The sequence below is a fragment of the Accipiter gentilis genome, chromosome 17 (genome assembly GCF_929443795.1).
Source record: "Accipiter gentilis chromosome 17, bAccGen1.1, whole genome shotgun sequence".
Classification (NCBI taxonomy): domain Eukaryota; kingdom Metazoa; phylum Chordata; class Aves; order Accipitriformes; family Accipitridae; genus Astur; species Astur gentilis.
This window is the reverse complement of record NC_064896.1, coordinates 23,906,179-23,924,754: the sequence shown is the minus strand read 5'-3', so window position 1 is coordinate 23,924,754 and position 18,576 is coordinate 23,906,179. Positions and strand designations below refer to the sequence as shown.

General features: G+C 43.0%; 1 protein-coding gene across 1 annotated transcript in view; it reads left to right on the top strand.

Moving 5' to 3' along the window:
• Positions 1-18,576, top strand: part of BBOX1 (gamma-butyrobetaine hydroxylase 1) — a 36,496-nt gene continuing 17,920 nt past the window's right edge. The window contains exons 1-2 of the mRNA XM_049820917.1: positions 1-419; positions 2,132-2,246. Of these exons, the coding sequence (XP_049676874.1) occupies positions 45-419; positions 2,132-2,246 (490 nt within the window). The 5' untranslated portion in view covers positions 1-44. The remainder of the gene's footprint in view (positions 420-2,131; positions 2,247-18,576) is intronic.

Sequence of the window (18,576 nt, the reverse complement as noted above, 5' to 3'; positions counted from 1 at the left end):
CCACGAAGGCGTTCTCCCTCCGAGGATCTCGGTAAAGAACCCACATGTGGCGGGCGGTGGCTAACGTCCTGCCGAGGGCCAAAGTCCCCGGAGGGAGGGCTTGCTGCCTGCCAAAGGGCAGGAGCCCGCTGGCCGGGACCGCTCGGCATCACTGGCGGGACGCTGCTCCGGGGGTCCGCGCCGCCCGGCCGCTCAGCATGACCCCGGGGATACAGAAGGTGGAAGCTCTGGATGCAGGTCATTTCGTCCGCGTGGAGTGGGAGGACGGGAGCGAGAGCCGCTACCCCTGCGTCTGGCTGAGGGACAACTGCCAGTGTCCCCGCTGCTTCCTCCGCTCGGCCGGGGCGCGCAGGCTGGTCTTCGAGGAGCTGGACGTGAACATCGTGGTGAAGGAGGTCACTCTGGCAGACAGAAAAAAGGTACTTGAAGCAGACCTGCATTTGCCCTCCCGTGAAACTTGTCTGACGATGCTTGTTAATCTGTAAATTAGAGGCAGTCCCAGGTTATACTTTAATGGCAGTTCGTTTGTCCGCAGACCCTATCGTGTATTTGCAAAGCGTTTAGGAATAATCACAATTTGGGGAACTCGGATCTTCCCGTCTTTATAGGAAACTTCACTTAGAGGTGTTATGCAGAGGCCACAGAAACCCAGGCTGCGGTTTTTAGAATGTAAGTGTGCTTTTTAAAATTCTGCTATATGTTTCTTCATCACCAGGTGTTGAAAAGGAAATACAGGCATTCCCCACACATTTAATTCCACTTACGCTTTTTTCCCCTCTATATTCTATAAGCAAATGGCTTGAAAATCAGAAAAACAAATGGCAAAGTGATGATGACCTTAGTCCATAACAAAAATATCAGTTTATTAGCTAATTTCCAATGTGCAAAAGACTTCATCCTAGAGCAAGCGCTCAAACCAAAGCCGAACCCAGTACTCGGAGTTGGCCTAGTGTCTGTATCTATTTCCATATCTACCTATCTACATTAACATTTGTTCATGTAAAAGAGGGAGCTGTTGGGCAAGAGAGGACAGGAACTGCCCTCCCTATAATTTTAATCTTTCCTGCCATGTAAAAACCTAATGTATCATTTAGATTTTATAGGTTTAATTAAAAGCAGTACGTGGTTCCTTTGATATGCAAACTCTTTTCCTTCATTTTACACTGAAAGGTGTTTTAAACACGTTAAAGACGCAGCAGTCAACTCTGTAGCAGCTGGGGCAGCCTCGCTGCAGGGTGAGTTTGCAGAGGCTGACCTGTGCGGGAGCATGGCTCGGCCGCACGGTAAGGGTCTGTACTGAGGAACTCTGGGCTCCCGAGTTGATTGTTTGTTACCAAAATTCATGGCGTCTAAATTCATGCTTTGAATAGGCAGATGTATTACGATAGCAGAGGGATTGTCTGCTTCCACTTTTACTCAGGAGCCGATTAAAGCACAGCACTAATCCTAAACTGATACTGGGATTTTACCATCACGTGAACGAGCGGAATTATGTGAAATGGGAATCGATGCTTGCTCAGTAGCCTTGAGAATTCAGCTGACGGTGTGTGCTGCACTGAGCTCTTCCAGTTCATGACAAACAAAGCCATATGCTTTCTTTCCGTGCTTTTTTTCAGGAATTAAAAAACCCAACACCTTTTAAAAATTTATTTGAAAGAGGGAAGACTTTTCCAAGTGAGGAGAGGGATTTTTCTCCTAGCATTTCTTTTTTGCCTGCCTTTCTTGTCCTTTTTCTTTTTTTAACAAGCTGGCAGTGTTTTGGAAGATATTTCTGCTCTCTTTTGAGCTATGGTGAAGCACTCTACCCACTGGTATGTGCCAGCTTCTGTGATTCTCCTCTTTCTGCTAAGTGCAGCTCCCACAATGAAAGCAGCCCACACAAAACAGCAAATTAGGTCATGGGTTCATGTGAAAATGGCCATTGATAAAAGGTGTCAGAATCTGGATGATGTTCAGGTTGGGTTTTCATTTCTTAAACAAGCCATTGTGCTCCAGAGAAAGCTTAACTGTGATATTATTGACCTAAATATTACAATTTCTGCAATTTCAAAAGGGTTTTTTGGTTGTTCTAGGTGGTGGGTTTTGATTATTTTTTTTTGCTCTAAACTTATCTTTTGTTTTATGTCGGAAGATCTCTATTACATGGCCCGATGAACACGCAAGCGAATATGAAGCTGAGTGGCTGAAAAAACGATGCTTCTCTGAGGAAGCCAGAGCAGAAATGCGAGAAGATTTATTTTTACCAGGTAGGAATTAAAACCACATCTGTCATGCTTGTTTCAAATGCAGGGGGTCTGCCACTGACAGTCCTGGCTAGAGGTCCCTGTGTGAGGACCAGGTCTACCCAGCCGGAGCAATGGCAACTGCTCTTGGTGCTCAGTGTCAGGCTGTGCAGGCACGACAGGAGCCCGTGGTTACCCTTTCCCTCTTCTAAGCTCTCGACCTCAGAGGAGTTCAAGTGGTTGGCCTGTGTTTACTTTCCTAAAAGCTTTTTCTATCCAGAAAGGGTTAGTAGGTCTCAAAAATGAGCCTTGCGGACCAGCGGTGGTCTATGTGACAATGCAAGTGTGTGCGCTGTTTAAATGATTTAAATTTTTATTTTTAGGAAGATTATTTAGAATTGCAAGGGAGCTGTAACTGAAATTAAAAAAAAAAAATCCCTTTCCATGGCCTTCTGTTAAAAAGTAACTGTGTAGCACAGGGCTGTCTAGTGCTGAAGTTCAGGTTGTGTTTGCTCTGCGTCCCATACTTACTGCAGTAGTTAACTGTCTTTTGGTCGTGAAGCATTTTGTGCAACTGACAGCGTAACATTTACCCACTACAAATCACTTACCCGTTTGAGTGAATAATTATAAACCCACAAGGTTTGTCATGATGCAAGATCATAATTTCTTTGGCAACCTTTCAGACTGTGAGCATGAAATGTGTGGAAACTTGCAAGATTTCTGCTCTTGCTCTTGACAGTGTTCCTGTGAGATCTGCTGTTGCAGAAGGTTGTGGATCTGTATTCAGACTTAAGACGGTATCCGTTGAAACAGGATATTACTTTAGAAAAAAGAAACTAGAGGCAGGCTGACGGTGTGAAACTCAGATCCAGGTATCAGTTTCCTCAGAGTTCAGCAAAAGGTAAATCCACAATTGGTTTATGCTCCTTTTTTTGAGTGTTTTTTATTTGTTTCGGGGTTTTTTTTTCCTGTGAAAGATGAGAAATGGGAAAATATGTGGCCCTAGGCATCTCCTGCATCGGAGCTTTGTTTGGCACTTTAGGGACAACCGAAGGGGCCAGTTATCTTTCCCAACTTCTGGAGGTCAAATATCCCTTAGCTCCTAGCACCCATTCTCCTAAAGTCAGTTCTTAAGATTCAGCCTTTCATATTTGGCTTAAAACTTTAAGTGACGAGTAATATTTGTATTCATTTCAGTGGATCGTGTAACAGACCCTTCATAGTTCAGAATGGAACTTTTTTCCTCTAGTGATATAAAAGTTCATATCTACTTTAGCTTTGGCAAGAATAAACTACACTGTTTACTATTTTGGAAGGTTGGGCACGGTCCCAGAATGAACATGGTGAAGATGCAAACCTCATTCAGGGAGACTAGACTTGATTTCTCAGGTAGTAAGAATTTTTATTTGGAAAAATGAAGATGCTGTGGAAGCTAGCAAGATGGTTTGTAGCCTTTGACGGGATCAATGTAAATCGAACATTGCTTTAATTAATGCCCAGGCAAATTAGGCTAGATCTCTGGTTATGTTTATTAGCAAAGGTGTCAATAACTGAGATTTCGGTATTTTCAGATGTAATGCTACTTTTTTTTCCCCCATTATGAAGTCTAACTGACTGTGATTTGCCTTCACAACCACACGTTTACACAGTGCTTACACTCAGCATCTAAATACAATGCCTGTTTTGGAGGCCAGTTCTCCCCTCTGCTACTGCTCTTGTCCAGTGGAGCCGTCCAGGCAAAATGTACACCAAAGAGATGTTTTATTCTTTGAGCAATGCTTTTGCAAATTCTGTTTTCCATGGTAGATCTGAAGAAATAGGTTTATAAAAGTTACACTAAATAAGGGCCTGCATTAACTTTGGCTCTGTTTAATAGTGTTATCCTGCTTTTCTTCGTATTCTCAGAGAAGACCTGGCTTGCTGTGATGGACAGCTTCTCCCAGCTTTTCTCAGGTTTCAGTTGCCAAAAAGGCTGCAGTTATAATGCATGTGAGTTTGCTTGCTAGCTGTTTAAGACCTGTTTCTCATTGTGTATCGGGGTAGGTTTAGAATTCAATTCCTTCTGGTCAGTGGAGTTACACCCTGCAAATTACATGGCCTTAAGTAGCTAATCATATCCCAGCAGTATAGTGTTACAGACCATGATATGGAATGCCAGCCCTGCATGCTGGTTCAACAACTGTAAGAACAAGCTTACCAGACTGCTGTAGTTAGAGGTTAACCTTCACTGCTGACATTGTCACAGCTGTGGCTTTTTTTTCCTTTTTTTTTTTCTTTTTTTTTTTTGCAAGTGGTTATTTGCTTTTCATGTTGCTTTTATGATGTTTTTTCATCATAATTTCTGATTAAAAAAACTAGATGTCGGGCGTGTGTCAAACCTGAAAAGAAGAGTAGGTCAGATTTTCACTGCACGATGGAAGGGACTATAAATAGTTCTATGGCAATATGTCAAGAGCTGCCTTTTAAAAACACTGCCAGATCCTATCCAAGTAGTATGCAAAGAAGTCCACTATTTGTGTATACCGAGGCTCGTTTCAGCCCAGCCTACAAGGTACTTACAAAAGAGCAGCAAAAGAGCCATCTTCTACTTCTGCAGCTCTGATGTCTCGAAAGTACTCTTTTTTCCCCTCCTGTTTACTTGTGTTCTCCCCAACAAATGTCACAGGAGTCATTTACCACCTGATGCAGTCTCTCTGTAACTCAGATTTTGTGTGTGGTAGAGGAAGCTTGTGGGAGACACTGAGTACACCAGGTGCTTTCCAGTATCCAGCCTCTCACTGCATTGCATTGCATTTGCTGAGGCACATTTTCCAAGACGCTGGCATCCCAACAACAGGATGTGAGGGGGAAAAATTATTAAATAATTTCACAATGATATTTTCCCACTGGGTGGCGGAGAAGACAATTCAGCAGCGCACCTCCTGCTACTTAATATTTTTAACGCTAGGTTTGGTTAAGGTTTTAACCTAAGGTTAAACGTTTCAGATGATGATTGTCCTTTGAAATGTGACGATGTGATATTGGATATATATCCAGCTCCACTGAAGTTTGAATCAGGATGTTAACAGCATCAATGGTGCTTTCAGTTTTTCTACTAGGTCCTGAGACATGATAATTTTCAGGGGAAGAAGTTAAAAGTTGTTTTTTACTAAAAGAGTTTGCTCATTTGAATTTATCCTGTAGTGATAATTAATAAGAGCTGCCCCCACGAGTTAGGCTGCCATATATAATTCACAGTACAGCAAAAATACACTTGGCCTTCAACAAATATTGAAACACACGTTGTGGACAAAATAATTTTAGACGAAGTTAATCTATGATGTCTAGACTTTTTCCCACATGACTTCAGTATAGAAAGTTTTGACCAGCACAGTCCCTACCTGCATAGTAAATGCTGAATAATTCCAAGTGTTTGTCGATGCATGCACACCATCTGCAGGAACTGGGCAAAGGTCATCTTCTCATTTTGTGCAAACTCTAATGTAGGTGGCTTTTTATGACTAACCTGGTATGACCAAGAAATGGGAAATTTTTTTTCCCTTCCCCCACCCCCCCAAATTATTGTTCCAAAATTGAAAGAGGCAGTGACTCATTAATTCTTTCAAAAGTATTTCATTCCTCCTATTTTGAAAAGCACATAGATCTGGGGTTTTATTACTCATAATGTAAATGATCAATGAAGATACAAAATAATTCTGGCATACCTTTATTTTTATCCCTTATGAATTCTTCAACTATATTTGTAAACATAAAGGTTTTTAATTTGGCAACTGCAACTGTGCTGTGCAAGTGAGACCTAAGGCTGCCCAGGAACTAATGGCTCATTCCTATCTTTCTTCCCCCTTCAGCTTTCAGAGCCTATGTTCTTAGATTTCTACTGTAGTACAATGGAAACTATATTAACTGTTGGTTACACAGTGGGAAAAAACATGCTATGCTGACATGATAAAATAATGAAGAACATGAGTGGGATCAATTACCATCAGGAAATACTGGGAAAGACCACAGTCCCTGTTCAGTGCAGCTTCTTGATAGATTTTCAGGCTGAAGGGGTTTTGTGGAGAAAAATGGGAATAAAGTTCCTGTTGTTTGGTGTCCTGGTTTCAGCTGGGATAGAGCTAACTGTCTTCCTAGTAGCTGGTACGGTGCTATGTTTTGAGTTCAGCATGCGAAGAATGTTGATAACACGGATGTTTTCAGTTGTTGCTCAGTAGTCTTTAGACTAAAGTCAAGGATTTTTCAGCTTCTCATGCCCAGCCAGGGCACAAGAAGTTGGCACAGGACACAGCCAGGGCACCTGACCCAAACTGGCCAACGGTGTATTCCATACCATGGCACGTCCCATCTAGTTTAGGAACTGGGAAGTGGGGGGGGGGCAGGGAATCGCCGCTCGGGGACTGGCGGGGTGTCGGTCGGCGGGTGGTGAGCTATTGCCCTGCGCATCATTTGTACATTCCAATCCTTTTATTACTACTGTTGTCATTTTATTAGTGTTATCATTATTAGTTTCTTCTCTTCTGTTCTATTAAACCGTTCTTATCCCAACCCAGGAGTTTTGCTTTTTTTTTCCCGATTTCCTCCCCCATCCCACTGGATGGGGGGGAGTGAGTGAGCGGCTGCGTGGTGCTTGGTTGCTGGCTGGGGTTAAACCACGACATTTGGTATATTAGAGAATAACATGCCCTGTGGGGCACACAATTTTCTAAGACTTTCATGCAGATTTTTTTAAAAATATTGTTAAGTAAGTGGAAGAACTTAAATATCTTCACATTACAGGATCTTTTTTTTGGTTTATGATATATGCTTTTCTGTCTCTTTTCCAAAGAATTATGGACCTGATAATTTGTCAAATTGTAAATATTGGACAGCAGATAACATTTTCGCCTGGGGCTGAGAAGAAGGATATCTTTATAAATACTGCTTATTTCAATGTAGACCTATTGCTTGCCTCTCTCCTACTACTGTTGTACTTACCTGGCTGTGATGGTCTCTGGGACCAGTCAGGAGACGAAGTTCTTCACCGTTTTTCATACAAATATGAGTTGTTTAAAAGTAGTTCATGCGTATGGCAGACATAAGTGTTAGAAATCAGACCTCAGATCTATTGCAGCTACTAGAAGGATTAAAACTGTCACCAATATATTTGAATTAAACTCTAAGTTTTCTCTGAAAAAAAAGCCACACTTACTAATATGTAAAGCATAAAGATTAAAAAGGCTGTAGGAAATTCTGTGCTAATATGATGAGGAAGTTGCCATATAAACTACTCTCTGCAGCTTACTATATGCACCTGGTATAAGTAATCATCTGATAGTCAACTGCAGAAAGGCAGTATGATTGCCAGCCAATTTCCTCTTTGCTAATAGTAAAAACATTTATTATGCATACAGCCTTGAGCTGGTATGTAAAAGCTGCAAGTTTCTCCCCATTTTGTACAGCTTTATTGCTGCAAATGAATCACTTTAGTTTAGTCATGGCTTTAAATTTTTTTTCCGGTTCTTTCTGTTCACGGAGATTATGCCTTTCTAATATTATGAAAGATTTATGCAGTGCAGTAAAGACAGTGGTTTGGCTTGTGCACTAAGTATGCAAGTTTGTTCTTCGATTGTTTTTCATAATTTTCTTTAGCATATTTAGTATTAAACAAAGTGGTCACATTCATATTCTTAACATAAAGCATTTGACCCTGTTGCACATGATATTTTCATGAATGTGCTAAGGAAATGTGTCATCTTTAAAAAATAGTCAAAGAGTAGCTGTAATGGTTTACCATCAAGACAGAATGCTATATCAAGATAGGCTTTGCGAAGGTCTGTGCTTTATGCAATACTGTTCCTTATTTTCATAAGTGACTATGATGGAAAAGAATAGCCACATTAAATTTGCAGATGACACCATCCAGGGGTTGACTGGAAGTGTGTTGAAGGACCAGGGTTACGACTGTAAATGACTTTGACAAGTAGGAGAAATGGTAAAACCATGAAAAATTCTTGACTGGGTCGGGTGACTAGTTCATCTAGCCTAATACTCAGTCTCTAACAGCAGTGTAGTAAAAGCATGTGAGCCAAGCCACTCTCTGCAGTCCGCTTCCTTCATATTTCTTCAGCATCCTCAGTCATTGCCTCAAGGTTTTCTGTAGGAGACTGCAGCTCAGCAGCTGCTCGAGTGCAAGGTAGGGAAGTAATCACCCGGGTTGGGTGGGCTGAATGCGAGCCTGTGCTGGCAGGCTGGTTTAGGATCGAGGCAGACGTTGCTTTCAGCTGAGTCCAAAGAGAAGTCTAACGTGCAGCAGAGATGAAGTAGTCCTTCTGCTCCATTTGATGGAGTAAGGCTTCTGTAGCGTGTATCATTCTGGGGCACCACATATCAGGAAAGACTACAGAGTGCCCATTGGAAAGCACTGTAGATGATTAGTGGTCTAGAAACATCAAATAAATTGAGTGCGGGGTGGGGGGGAGAGAGAGAAGGAACCGTATGTTTTCCGTGTTGATGGTAGATACATCACTATACAAATGCATGTGTACATATGTGAACAGGTTTTCTTACTGCTGTCCAGAATAGGTAAAAATCTGAGCTCAGACAAACTATTAAAAGTTTCAAATTAAAAGGAAGATTTTAAGACATGAAGTGAGGGCATGTTTTTAATAGCAATAACTTTACAAGCTGCACTGGATTTTTTTTCCTCCCAGATACCAACTGCTGCTGCGTTCTGTACATTTCCCAAGATTAGTAATACTTGGAGCTGTACACAATGCTTTTCCAGCTTTTGGCATATTTACACAGTGTCATTGCAGAGTACGTTGGCAAATGTCAAGGGGGAAAGGTTACTCCTGCAGCAGCTCAAAGACTAAGCTCTTGGCTGCATCAAGATGCCAGCGAAGGGCTGGGAACTTGGAGCCTTTCTTCTCTGAAACATGAGGTAGGATTTATAAGCATTTGTGTACCAGCCTGCACCTTTAAAAAGAGAAACAAACCCAAACCACTAAGGATGCTGGCTGCACTTGTCACTGGAATTGAATTCATGTGAGAGAACTGGAACTTTAAGGACAGAGTTTGTAGCCTTGCCAGGCAGGATTTAACTATATTTACCACCTTCTGTCTTTGGTTGTTTTTTGTTGTTTGGGGGTTTTTTGTTTCTTTTTTTTTTTAATAAAAAGTAGCTAAACATAAATAAAAAAAAAAAAAAAAGCCTAAGAAGCTGCTTTACTTTAACCATTTCTCAGTTTTAGTAGCTGCCTGGAGAGTATCAGTGGACAGTTCAGTTTCCTTGAAATTTGCAATTTCCACATCATAGTGGTGCTGTAAAGATTAAACCTCTCTTCAGTCAGCAGGCGGTGTTGACTCCTAGATACACTGCAGTCTAGGAAAGGATAAATTCCCAGTACATTAGCAGGATTCACATCATTGATGGTTTTTACACGGAGAAAAGCTTGCTCTTGCAGGTTACTTACAGAAATATTTTGAATTTAGCTTTTGTCTCTCTCGGCTCCATAGAGTTGGAGATGCGAGGCCAGCTGACGGCCTCCACTGCAGGGGGTCTGGCTGGGAAGAAGACCAAACGGGTCGTTGTTCCTTGAATGTTCTCCACAGGTCAGCTGTAAGGGTCGGCAGGTTTGTTATACCGAAATCAAGGACGGTCCCAGACGGGTATGCTGAGCGTGCGCTGTTTTGCAGTGCTGTGGCAAAGCAGGTGTTTGCAACAAAAGCCAAAACCACCCCAAAACCCAACACCATGGCCCGTGTCCGTTGGCTGCAGCAGGGGCATCCCGTATTAGGTGGAACTTCTAGCAAGCACAGTAGGAATTGGGAATTTGAACAAGAGGACTCTACAGTCCGTGTAGTCGGGGAAGCCTGGGGCGCCTGGAGTTGCAGTTAAATTCCAAGTGCATATATTTATTTCCCAATGTGGGGAAAAAAATCTGTTGGTATATTCCTTGAAATACTAAGATTCCTTTACTCCCTGTTTTATATAAAGAAGATTAGGAAAATATTTATTAGCAAGAAAGACTAGGAAGGAAAAGTTGAAATTTAAAATGTTCCTTTAGTTTTCACGTGGTTATTTACCCGCACCAGCAGTGAAGCTTAAATCTGTCTTTCAAAGGATACTCTTGGCAGTTCACAGAGCATACCTAAAATTATTTTAATTTCATAACTTTTAATAGAGAAAAAGGAAAACATTCCTTTTTTATTTTTTCCCCATCTTTCAAATGTGTGAAAGGACGTATATTGAGTTAAACACACTGGAGCAGTGAGTAGCAGGCCACGGAGTGGTCTCAAAAAGGAATTTAATGAGGTGAGATTATATCTCTCTCCTCAAGGATTGCACTTTTTTCGTTTTGTGAACATGTTGTGAAATTCAACAGCTTGTCAATCATACTACAGCTTCTTTGAAACACAGGATAGAGTATGAAAGATGGTCTATGTGGATAGCTTATATTTGGATATGTGCGTTGTGTTTCTTGGACAGTCTCTAACTCGCCCCGGCCAAAGGGGAGAGGAATAGTAGCGGCTGGAAATTTGCAGACTTTGCAACTATTGAAAAATGTTGTAACTATGTAGTTTCTGATTTGCTTTTATTATGAGCATTTTGTACTTGCTACCTATATCCAGAGGGAAAAAAACCCCAAACCCAAACCTGGCCCTTTACATCTCTTTGAAGTACAGCATAGCCCTCAGTCATCAGGTGAAATCCCCCAGAGCTCCCATTCTGAAAGCTGCTTGGACTATGTAATAGTTTTTATCAGTCCTGTCCGTTGAAGGGATATTAGAATAAAAAGAAGTATAGGTGTTTTATAAATGATGCCATCTGCATTTTTCAAATTTCTATGGCCTCATTTCTAGTACATAATCTCTGTGATTGATGATTGGACAAGTTAACTGAGTACTAGCTAAAATACCAAGTGAGCTAGATGTGATTATTCTGTGAAATAGCTAAAATCTTTTTGTGCTTTATTGTGCACTCTCTTAAGAATAAGCAGCTTCAGACTAAATACATAAAAACAAGGGAAACCAGTTATGTCTTTACTGTAAGAACAAGAGCTCTGATTCAAAATTTAAGAGAATGCTTGACTTAAAACACTAATGTTTCAAGTTTTGCAAAAAACTAGAAGCAATGCAAAATTTATGCACCAAAAAAAAGTAATAAATAGCAGCTTTGTCCTGTTTACCCATTACTGTGCAATGTCTTTGGTTTGAATGTGTGTGTGTTCGTTTATGCATGCAAAACCAGTAAACTGGCAAACTTATGAGATATTATGAGTGGAAATTAGTGAGAAGAGAGCAAGGAGGCAGGCAGTGTTGTATTAGGGGACTATAAATCTGAAATAGGTCTTTAGTACAGGACAGAAAGTAATTACCCCACATCTATTTCTGTGTGTTACAGTAACTTTGAAAGGCAGCTGTATCTGTCGAAATGGTCTTTTGTATCTGCCACCAGCCCTGCTTTGCAGGTCTAGTGAGTAAATCACCCCTCATTTCTTCGTTCTGCAAGTTAACATGTACCATCATTAATACCCAACAAAAAGTCTGAAATATCTAAGACCCAAAGTTGCTATCAAAGAGCCTGGGGAATCACAGTCACCAGGGTTATTTTGCTTCTGAAAAGAGCCAAGCCACAGCAGTTGATCGTGGTACCGCAGCCAGCCCGGCTGGAATCAGTGGAGGGCACAGAGTGCCGTCAGGGGTTATAAAGGCTTGCATGCTCTCTGTTCAATGATAAAATGATTTTTTCCCTTGACTTAGAATTGAAAACACCGTGTGAAGGTTTCGGGCAGCAGCAGGCGGCGTGAGAGGCGGCAGCAGGGCAGAGGTCCGTCGAGCGGCTGGCGCAGGGAGTACGGCTCTGCAGAGCCCGGGATTTCGGCAGCCGGTGCCTCTGGGCCTGGGCCATCCCTCCCCTCGGCACCTTCTGCTCTGGACACCCCTCAGGAATAAACGACACTGCTCCCCGGGGGGAGTGTTTTCACCCCAGAGGATACAGGAGAGGGGTCACTGATCCTGGCTCCCTGCTGGCAGTTTCTGGCCATTTATACAGAAGGGGAAAAAAAGGGGTCTGCGCTCCGATTATTCGGTTAGAAGAGCCGCAGTGTTTCCTGTAGCTCTCCCACTTTGCTTTCAGCTCCCAGCGCCAGGCTGCTATCACTAAACTATTAACTCTTGTTGCCGAGCGGGTACCCCAGCTCCCCTCACACGGCTCCAGCTTCCCCGGCAGCCCACGGCAGTTTTAACTCGGTCTCCAGACCCACCTTCTTTCTACCACCCAGTCCCCACTTCAGTTTCCCTGAGTTTTTCCCCAGGTGATGCATTTCTTTCTCCTCCCTGACAGCTGCTCCCACCTCCAGGTCCCATCTTTCCTCCTCTGGGGCCCAGGACAGAGACTCTAAAAGAGAGCACGGCAGTGGCTCAGCTCATCTTTCCTTCTCGTCTCTCTCCCCAGATCGCTGCAGCCGTGGGCGACCTCCCACAGCGGTGGGGACGCTTTCAGCTGTGAAGCTGTAGGACGGTCTGTGACCAAGTCTCCTCGTGGACTTGTACCTCAACAAGCTTGGGAGGGGTGGTGGTGGGATTCACCAAAACGTATTTCTGACATCGCCTCAGTCACCCAAATGAGAGGAATTAGAGCCTTTGCTGGAATTTTTTTCAAACATGAGCAAAAAGCGTACTCCCGTGCTCCGTTTCGTTCTAAGATACAGCTGATCCTTTTGACTGACTGTTCTCCTCATAAATTCAATGTAAGGGAACCTTCAGTGTAAAAAAAAAAAAAAAAAAAAAAAAAAAAAAAAAAAAAAAAAAAGGTCAGCCCAGAAAGAACATTATATTTTGCTGAAGTTATAAGCATTAAAACCAGCGTTTTACAATAGAAAAACCTATTTCTGAGGAAATCTTAGTACCACCTGTTATTAACAACTCTTTCAATAATATAGCTACTGGTATGTGTGGTGTGTGTATGTGCTATCACAAATATACACGGATAAGCAGCAGTAGTGCAAATACAAGGGAGAAGACAATTACCGATGATGCTTTCTAGCAAGGCAGCTTAATAATAGTTATATCTTGACCTAAGATTCATTTACACTACTAAACCCATAGGCCTTTCAGTTTTAATGTACTAACAATGCTTGCAAATGCAATTTGTAACAATAAAATCACTACCAACTCCCTGTAGCAGCTTGCTTTTCAGGTGCACAGGCAACCATTTCACTGGGCTTTAAACTCTGTACTCTTTTAATCTCCCTTTACTATTTTAAAACCGCCATGAATAAACAAATAAACAAAAGACCAGGATGGGTTCAGCAGTCCAGGGACACTGTGCAGTATTTTAGGACATTCTTCTCTGGAATTCTTTCAGCCGCAGAAGAAACTCACTCTTAGTTGTAAAGTACCAAATGTGACCCACAGCTGTGGAGTCCAGTGTCCTCCGCCAGTAGCACAGACAATTTACGTTAAAGTTAACTGCATTAACAACTGGCAGACTCCAGAAAGCGTCCTGGTGAGAAGCTGTGCTTTGGGCTCCATCATTAATTTCCTGCCTTTTTCCTTTCTGTCTACTTTACCGATCCCTTGAGTTCTTGGCTGAATGCACTGGAGCCATTATAACTTAGGTGCTATCTGTTTCAGTGTTGTCTAGCAAAATTCGTCCTGGCACGATTGGTCTGGGGGAAAAAAAATAAAATCTTGATTATTTTAACAAAGTGACCTTGGCCTATGAATATTGAGGCCAAAATAATCACAGGGTTTAGTTATTATATATTTTTGCCTGCACTAATGAACGGCTACAGCACTGCCTTTTCTTAAAAGAAATAAATTTGATTTTGCAAATGTATAAAAATCTTAAAATTATACCTGACTGAAGTAGTTTGATACAGATGGTGAACACAGTTCTTCCTGCAGCCTTTCGATTTGTCCTACCTTCTCCATGTGGACAAATGACTCTATCAGTAGGTTTTTTTCTAGATCTCTTGTATGCTACTGGTATGATATGAACACGATTTGAGTTTGTGCAAAATTATGTGTGGAATCATGGGAAGTATGAATATTGAGCTCAGTTACACATCAGTTTGGCAAAGTCAGTGACAGGTCCCATCACTTGAGGAACAACAATCATATTATATTATGGCTCTTTTCAAACTTCTTCAGAATAGTCTGAATCCAACAGGCAAGAGAAGTCCCAGGATGTTTGAGATTAGAATTACACAATTTTGGAAGCACACAGATGGTGCTATATTTGGCCTTGTTCCTTGTGAGTCTGCTAATTTTACATGGAAATTACTTTCCTCATCTGTGTTTTGCAATGGTCCTGCTATATCCCTCACCCAAGGTCTGGAGCATACCCAATGTGAAAGGAATATTTGGACAATTTCACTGCCAAACTGAAAAAAAAGAAGCCTGTGGAGCAAGGTGATATTTTCCAAAGCTGTGAGCATTGGCCAAACTTGACGAGTTTCACAGGAATGGCAAATGTACATTCCTAACGCGTGACCGACTTATTTGCCAAACTTGACACTTGGAAGAATGAAAGCACTAGAACTTCTCTGCTAAGCCAATGTAGCAATTTTCACTTGGCCACACTACTCTTTTTTTCACTGGTCTAGGCTTTTGATCCATTTTTGCTGTTGCTGAAGCTTTCTCAAAACTATTTTCAGCAGATACTGCCATGGAAAACCTCAGCCCAAATGGTTAAGGTTTACCAAGTTTACAAGCAAGTGAAACTCCTAGAGAGAGGTGTGAGGCAGCTCCAGTGGTAGAGAGCTCCTCCAGTTGGACTCTCTGATGAAAAATATTTCATGGACACGGGCAACAGAAACCACTGGCCTCAGGTTATTGAGCAAGCATCTTCACAGAGCTCTGCCGGAAATTTTAATTGTACAACGGTTTCCTCTGATGTACTCCGTAGGTTTGATGCACGATGTTGAGCTGTATGGGTAAGACGCAGTATCTTGCTACGGAAAGGCGGTGGAGGAAAAATCCATAGTTGTCCACTGAGGAAGTCCTGGATGTCTCCAATTGCAGCCTGAGAGATAAGGAGTTGGTGCTCAGCCATGCGGAGAGCCATAACCTGCCGCCTTCTCTGTATACATCTTTCTTTGGCCGTTAAAATGGCCTTGGTTTCAGATGAGGCAACCTTTCGGTAAGAGTTAAAAATCAGTTTCAGGCGGGAAAAAGTGTCACATAATTCACAGCTTTCATATTGAAAAGTTTTTTCAACCTGACTCTTTTATTCTTCATACTAGTACATAGAGAATTTTTTATTGTTCTTGGCACTGGTCTGCTTTCCCCCAAAATGGATGGGTTTTTTTCCTGCAACGATGTTCATCAAGTTCAGCAATGTAGTTCAGGGAGCTGAGGGTGAAAGTCTAAGGCAAACAGAGTTTGTCACAAATCCTACACCTTCTAGCTGACAGTTTTGAATGGCTGGATGAAAGCGCCACGCAGAGAAGAAACCTTATTTACTTGCATTAAAAGGAATGGAAATATTAAATCACAAAAAACTCGCTATAAATAATAACAGCATTCCTAGGGAGAAAGCAACAGAAGACAAACTACAGCGGGCAGCGCCGCATTGTTCTGGTGAAAACCTCCAAAATCGTACACATCATTACGGGGTGGGTTTGAAAGGACTGTGCTGATGGCAAACTCACTTGGGTGCACGCAAGACTGTACTGCAACCCCGCCGTGAATAGTTATGAAAAGTTTAAATAATGAGACAGTGGGTAACCCTCAGGTGACCCCAGCGTGGTCCCAAGGCACGAATTTGAACTCAAGTAACCCCGTGGGCTAATTGGTTGACCTCAAGTAACCCTGTGGGCTAATTGGTTGACCTCAGGTGACCCCAGCCTGGTCCCAAGGCATGAATTTGAACTCAAGTGACCCCAGCATGGTCCTCAGAGAGTGAGTTTGACCTCAAGTAAGCCCGTGGGCTAATTGATTGACCTCAGGTGACCCCCAGCGTGGTCCCAAGGCATGAATTTGACCTCAAGTAGCCCCATGGGCTAATTGGTTGACCTCAAGTAACCCCATGGGCGAATTGGTTGACCTCAGGTGACCTCCAGCATGGTCCCCAGAGAGGAGGTTTGACCTCAAGTAACCCCATGGGCGAATTGGTTGACCTCAGGTGACCCCAGCTTGGTCCCAAGGCATGAATTTGACCTGAAGTAACCCCATAACTAATTGGTTGACCTCAAGTGACCCCATTGTGGTCCCCAGAGAGTGAATTTGACCTCAAGTAACCCCGTGGGCTAATTGGTTGACCTCAAGTGACCCCAGCGTGGTCCCAAGGCATGAATTTGACCTCAAGTAACCCCGTGGGCTAATTGGTTGACCTCAAGTGACCCCAGCGTGGTCCCAAGGCATGAATTTGACCTCAAGTAACCCCGTGGGCTAATTGGTTGACCTCAAGTGACCCCAGCGTGGTCCCAAGGCATGAATTTGACCTCAGGTAACCCCGTGGGCTAATTGGTTGACCTCAAGTGACCCCAGCGTGGTCCTCAGAGAGTGAGGTTGACCTCAAGTAACCCTGTGGGCTAATTGGTTGACCTCAGGTGACCCCCCCAGCATGGTCCCCAGAGAGGGGGTTTGATCTCACGTAACCCCATGGGCTAATTGGTTGACCTCAGGTGACACCCCCCCCAGCGTGGTCCCTAGAGAGGGGGTTTGACCTCAAGTGACCCCAGCGTGGTCCCAAGGCATTAATTTGACCTCAAGTAACCCCATGGGTTAATTGGTTGACCTCAAGTAACCCCATGGGCTAATTGGTTGACCTCAGGTGACCCCCCCCAGCATGGTCCCCAGAGAGGAGGTTTGACCTCAAGTGACCCCAGCGTGGTCCCAAGTTACGAATTTGACCTCAAGTAACCCCATGGGCTAATTGGTTGACCTCAAGTGACCCCAGCGTGGTCCCTAAACGGGGAGTTTGACCTCAGGTAACCCCGTGGGCTAATTGGTTGACCCCAGCATGGTCCCTAGAGAGGAAGTTTGACCTCAAGTAACGCCGTGGGCTAATTGGTTGACCTCAAGTGACCCCAGCATGGTCCCTAGAGAGGAAGTTTGACCTAAGGTAACCCCATGGGCTAATTGGTTGTCCCCAGGTGACCCCAGCGTAGTTCCCAGAGCTTGAACCGGAGCTTGTTACCAGTAACGACTTATTCTTTTCTTTTACGTATCACCTCCAGGAACCCCTTTCTTCACTTGCTCCGTCACGTCTTCAGTAAGCAGCACGGAGCTCTGCTCTCCTGCCCACCCCGCAGTACCTCGCGCGCGCGGTTTTCTTTGGAGAGCACGAGGATGCTGCTGCGGCGTTTGGAGCAGAAGGCTAAAAGATCTCGAGCTCTGTCTTTTCTGTCTGGTACAGCTGAATCTCTGCGGCCGTCTGTCCATACGTACCTTCACCTATAGCAGTTGCAGATTTGGTGATGTGTTGAAAAGACATCGGCACAGTTTGAAACTTCAAAACAAGGCTCTACTAGACTGACATTCATTGGCAGTATGCGTGGCCAAGGATTAGTTCTTAATCACCATCAACACACAGGCAAACAATTAGTCCTTAACAAGCTTGTCCTAAATTAGCCATGAGCATAAAACAGCAGAGAGGCAGCACCCAGGGTTTAGTAGTTGTGTCTTGGAGTCGGTGCTGTGGTTTGTGTAGCTTTTGAGGTGACGGGGAAAGAGTATTTCTTGGTGAAGGTAAGCCAGACCTGAAGTATGATACCTTCTTTTTTTTCTCATTATTTATTGGTGGTTTATTCTTCTCCTTCCACCCTTTGAGAGAATGGGGCACAGCACACCTCCTCTTGACTGAGTTGGTTTCTTTTTGCAACCAGGACTTGCTTTCTGGATTTTTTCCCAACATTTTTCCCTGTTGTCCTGTGGGGTTACTTTGCCTTCAATTAGTATCTTCTCTACCTACTGTATGTGTGTTTTTTCTCTCTTTCACTTTACTTCTACCTGTTTCCGATATTTGACACGTGCGTTTGTTGTCTTTTTTGTCCTTACTTATTCTGTGTATGTTTTTTCTTATCTATTTCATAAAATGCCAATTGCTGATTTTGCTGTTAGAATTTATACCATGCTACAAAATGCTTCCACACAGTCACTAGTTATGTTATTTTAGTGTGCCCACGTCTGTGTTTAAGCCTTATCTCTTGCTTAACTTGTTTCTACTCTTTGTATGCAACAAAGTCTTTAGTCTTAGGACTTGGCTCACCCTTGGGTGAGTGTGGGCACGTTCCCTTCCTGTTTGCCATGAACCATCCAAAGTCCTGAAAATGAAGAGCAGTGAGAGGCAAGTTCTAAATCCTTCATCTCGGTGTGTCTGTATCTCACCTGGAGAAAGGTGAATGTTGCCTGAAATTAGGAG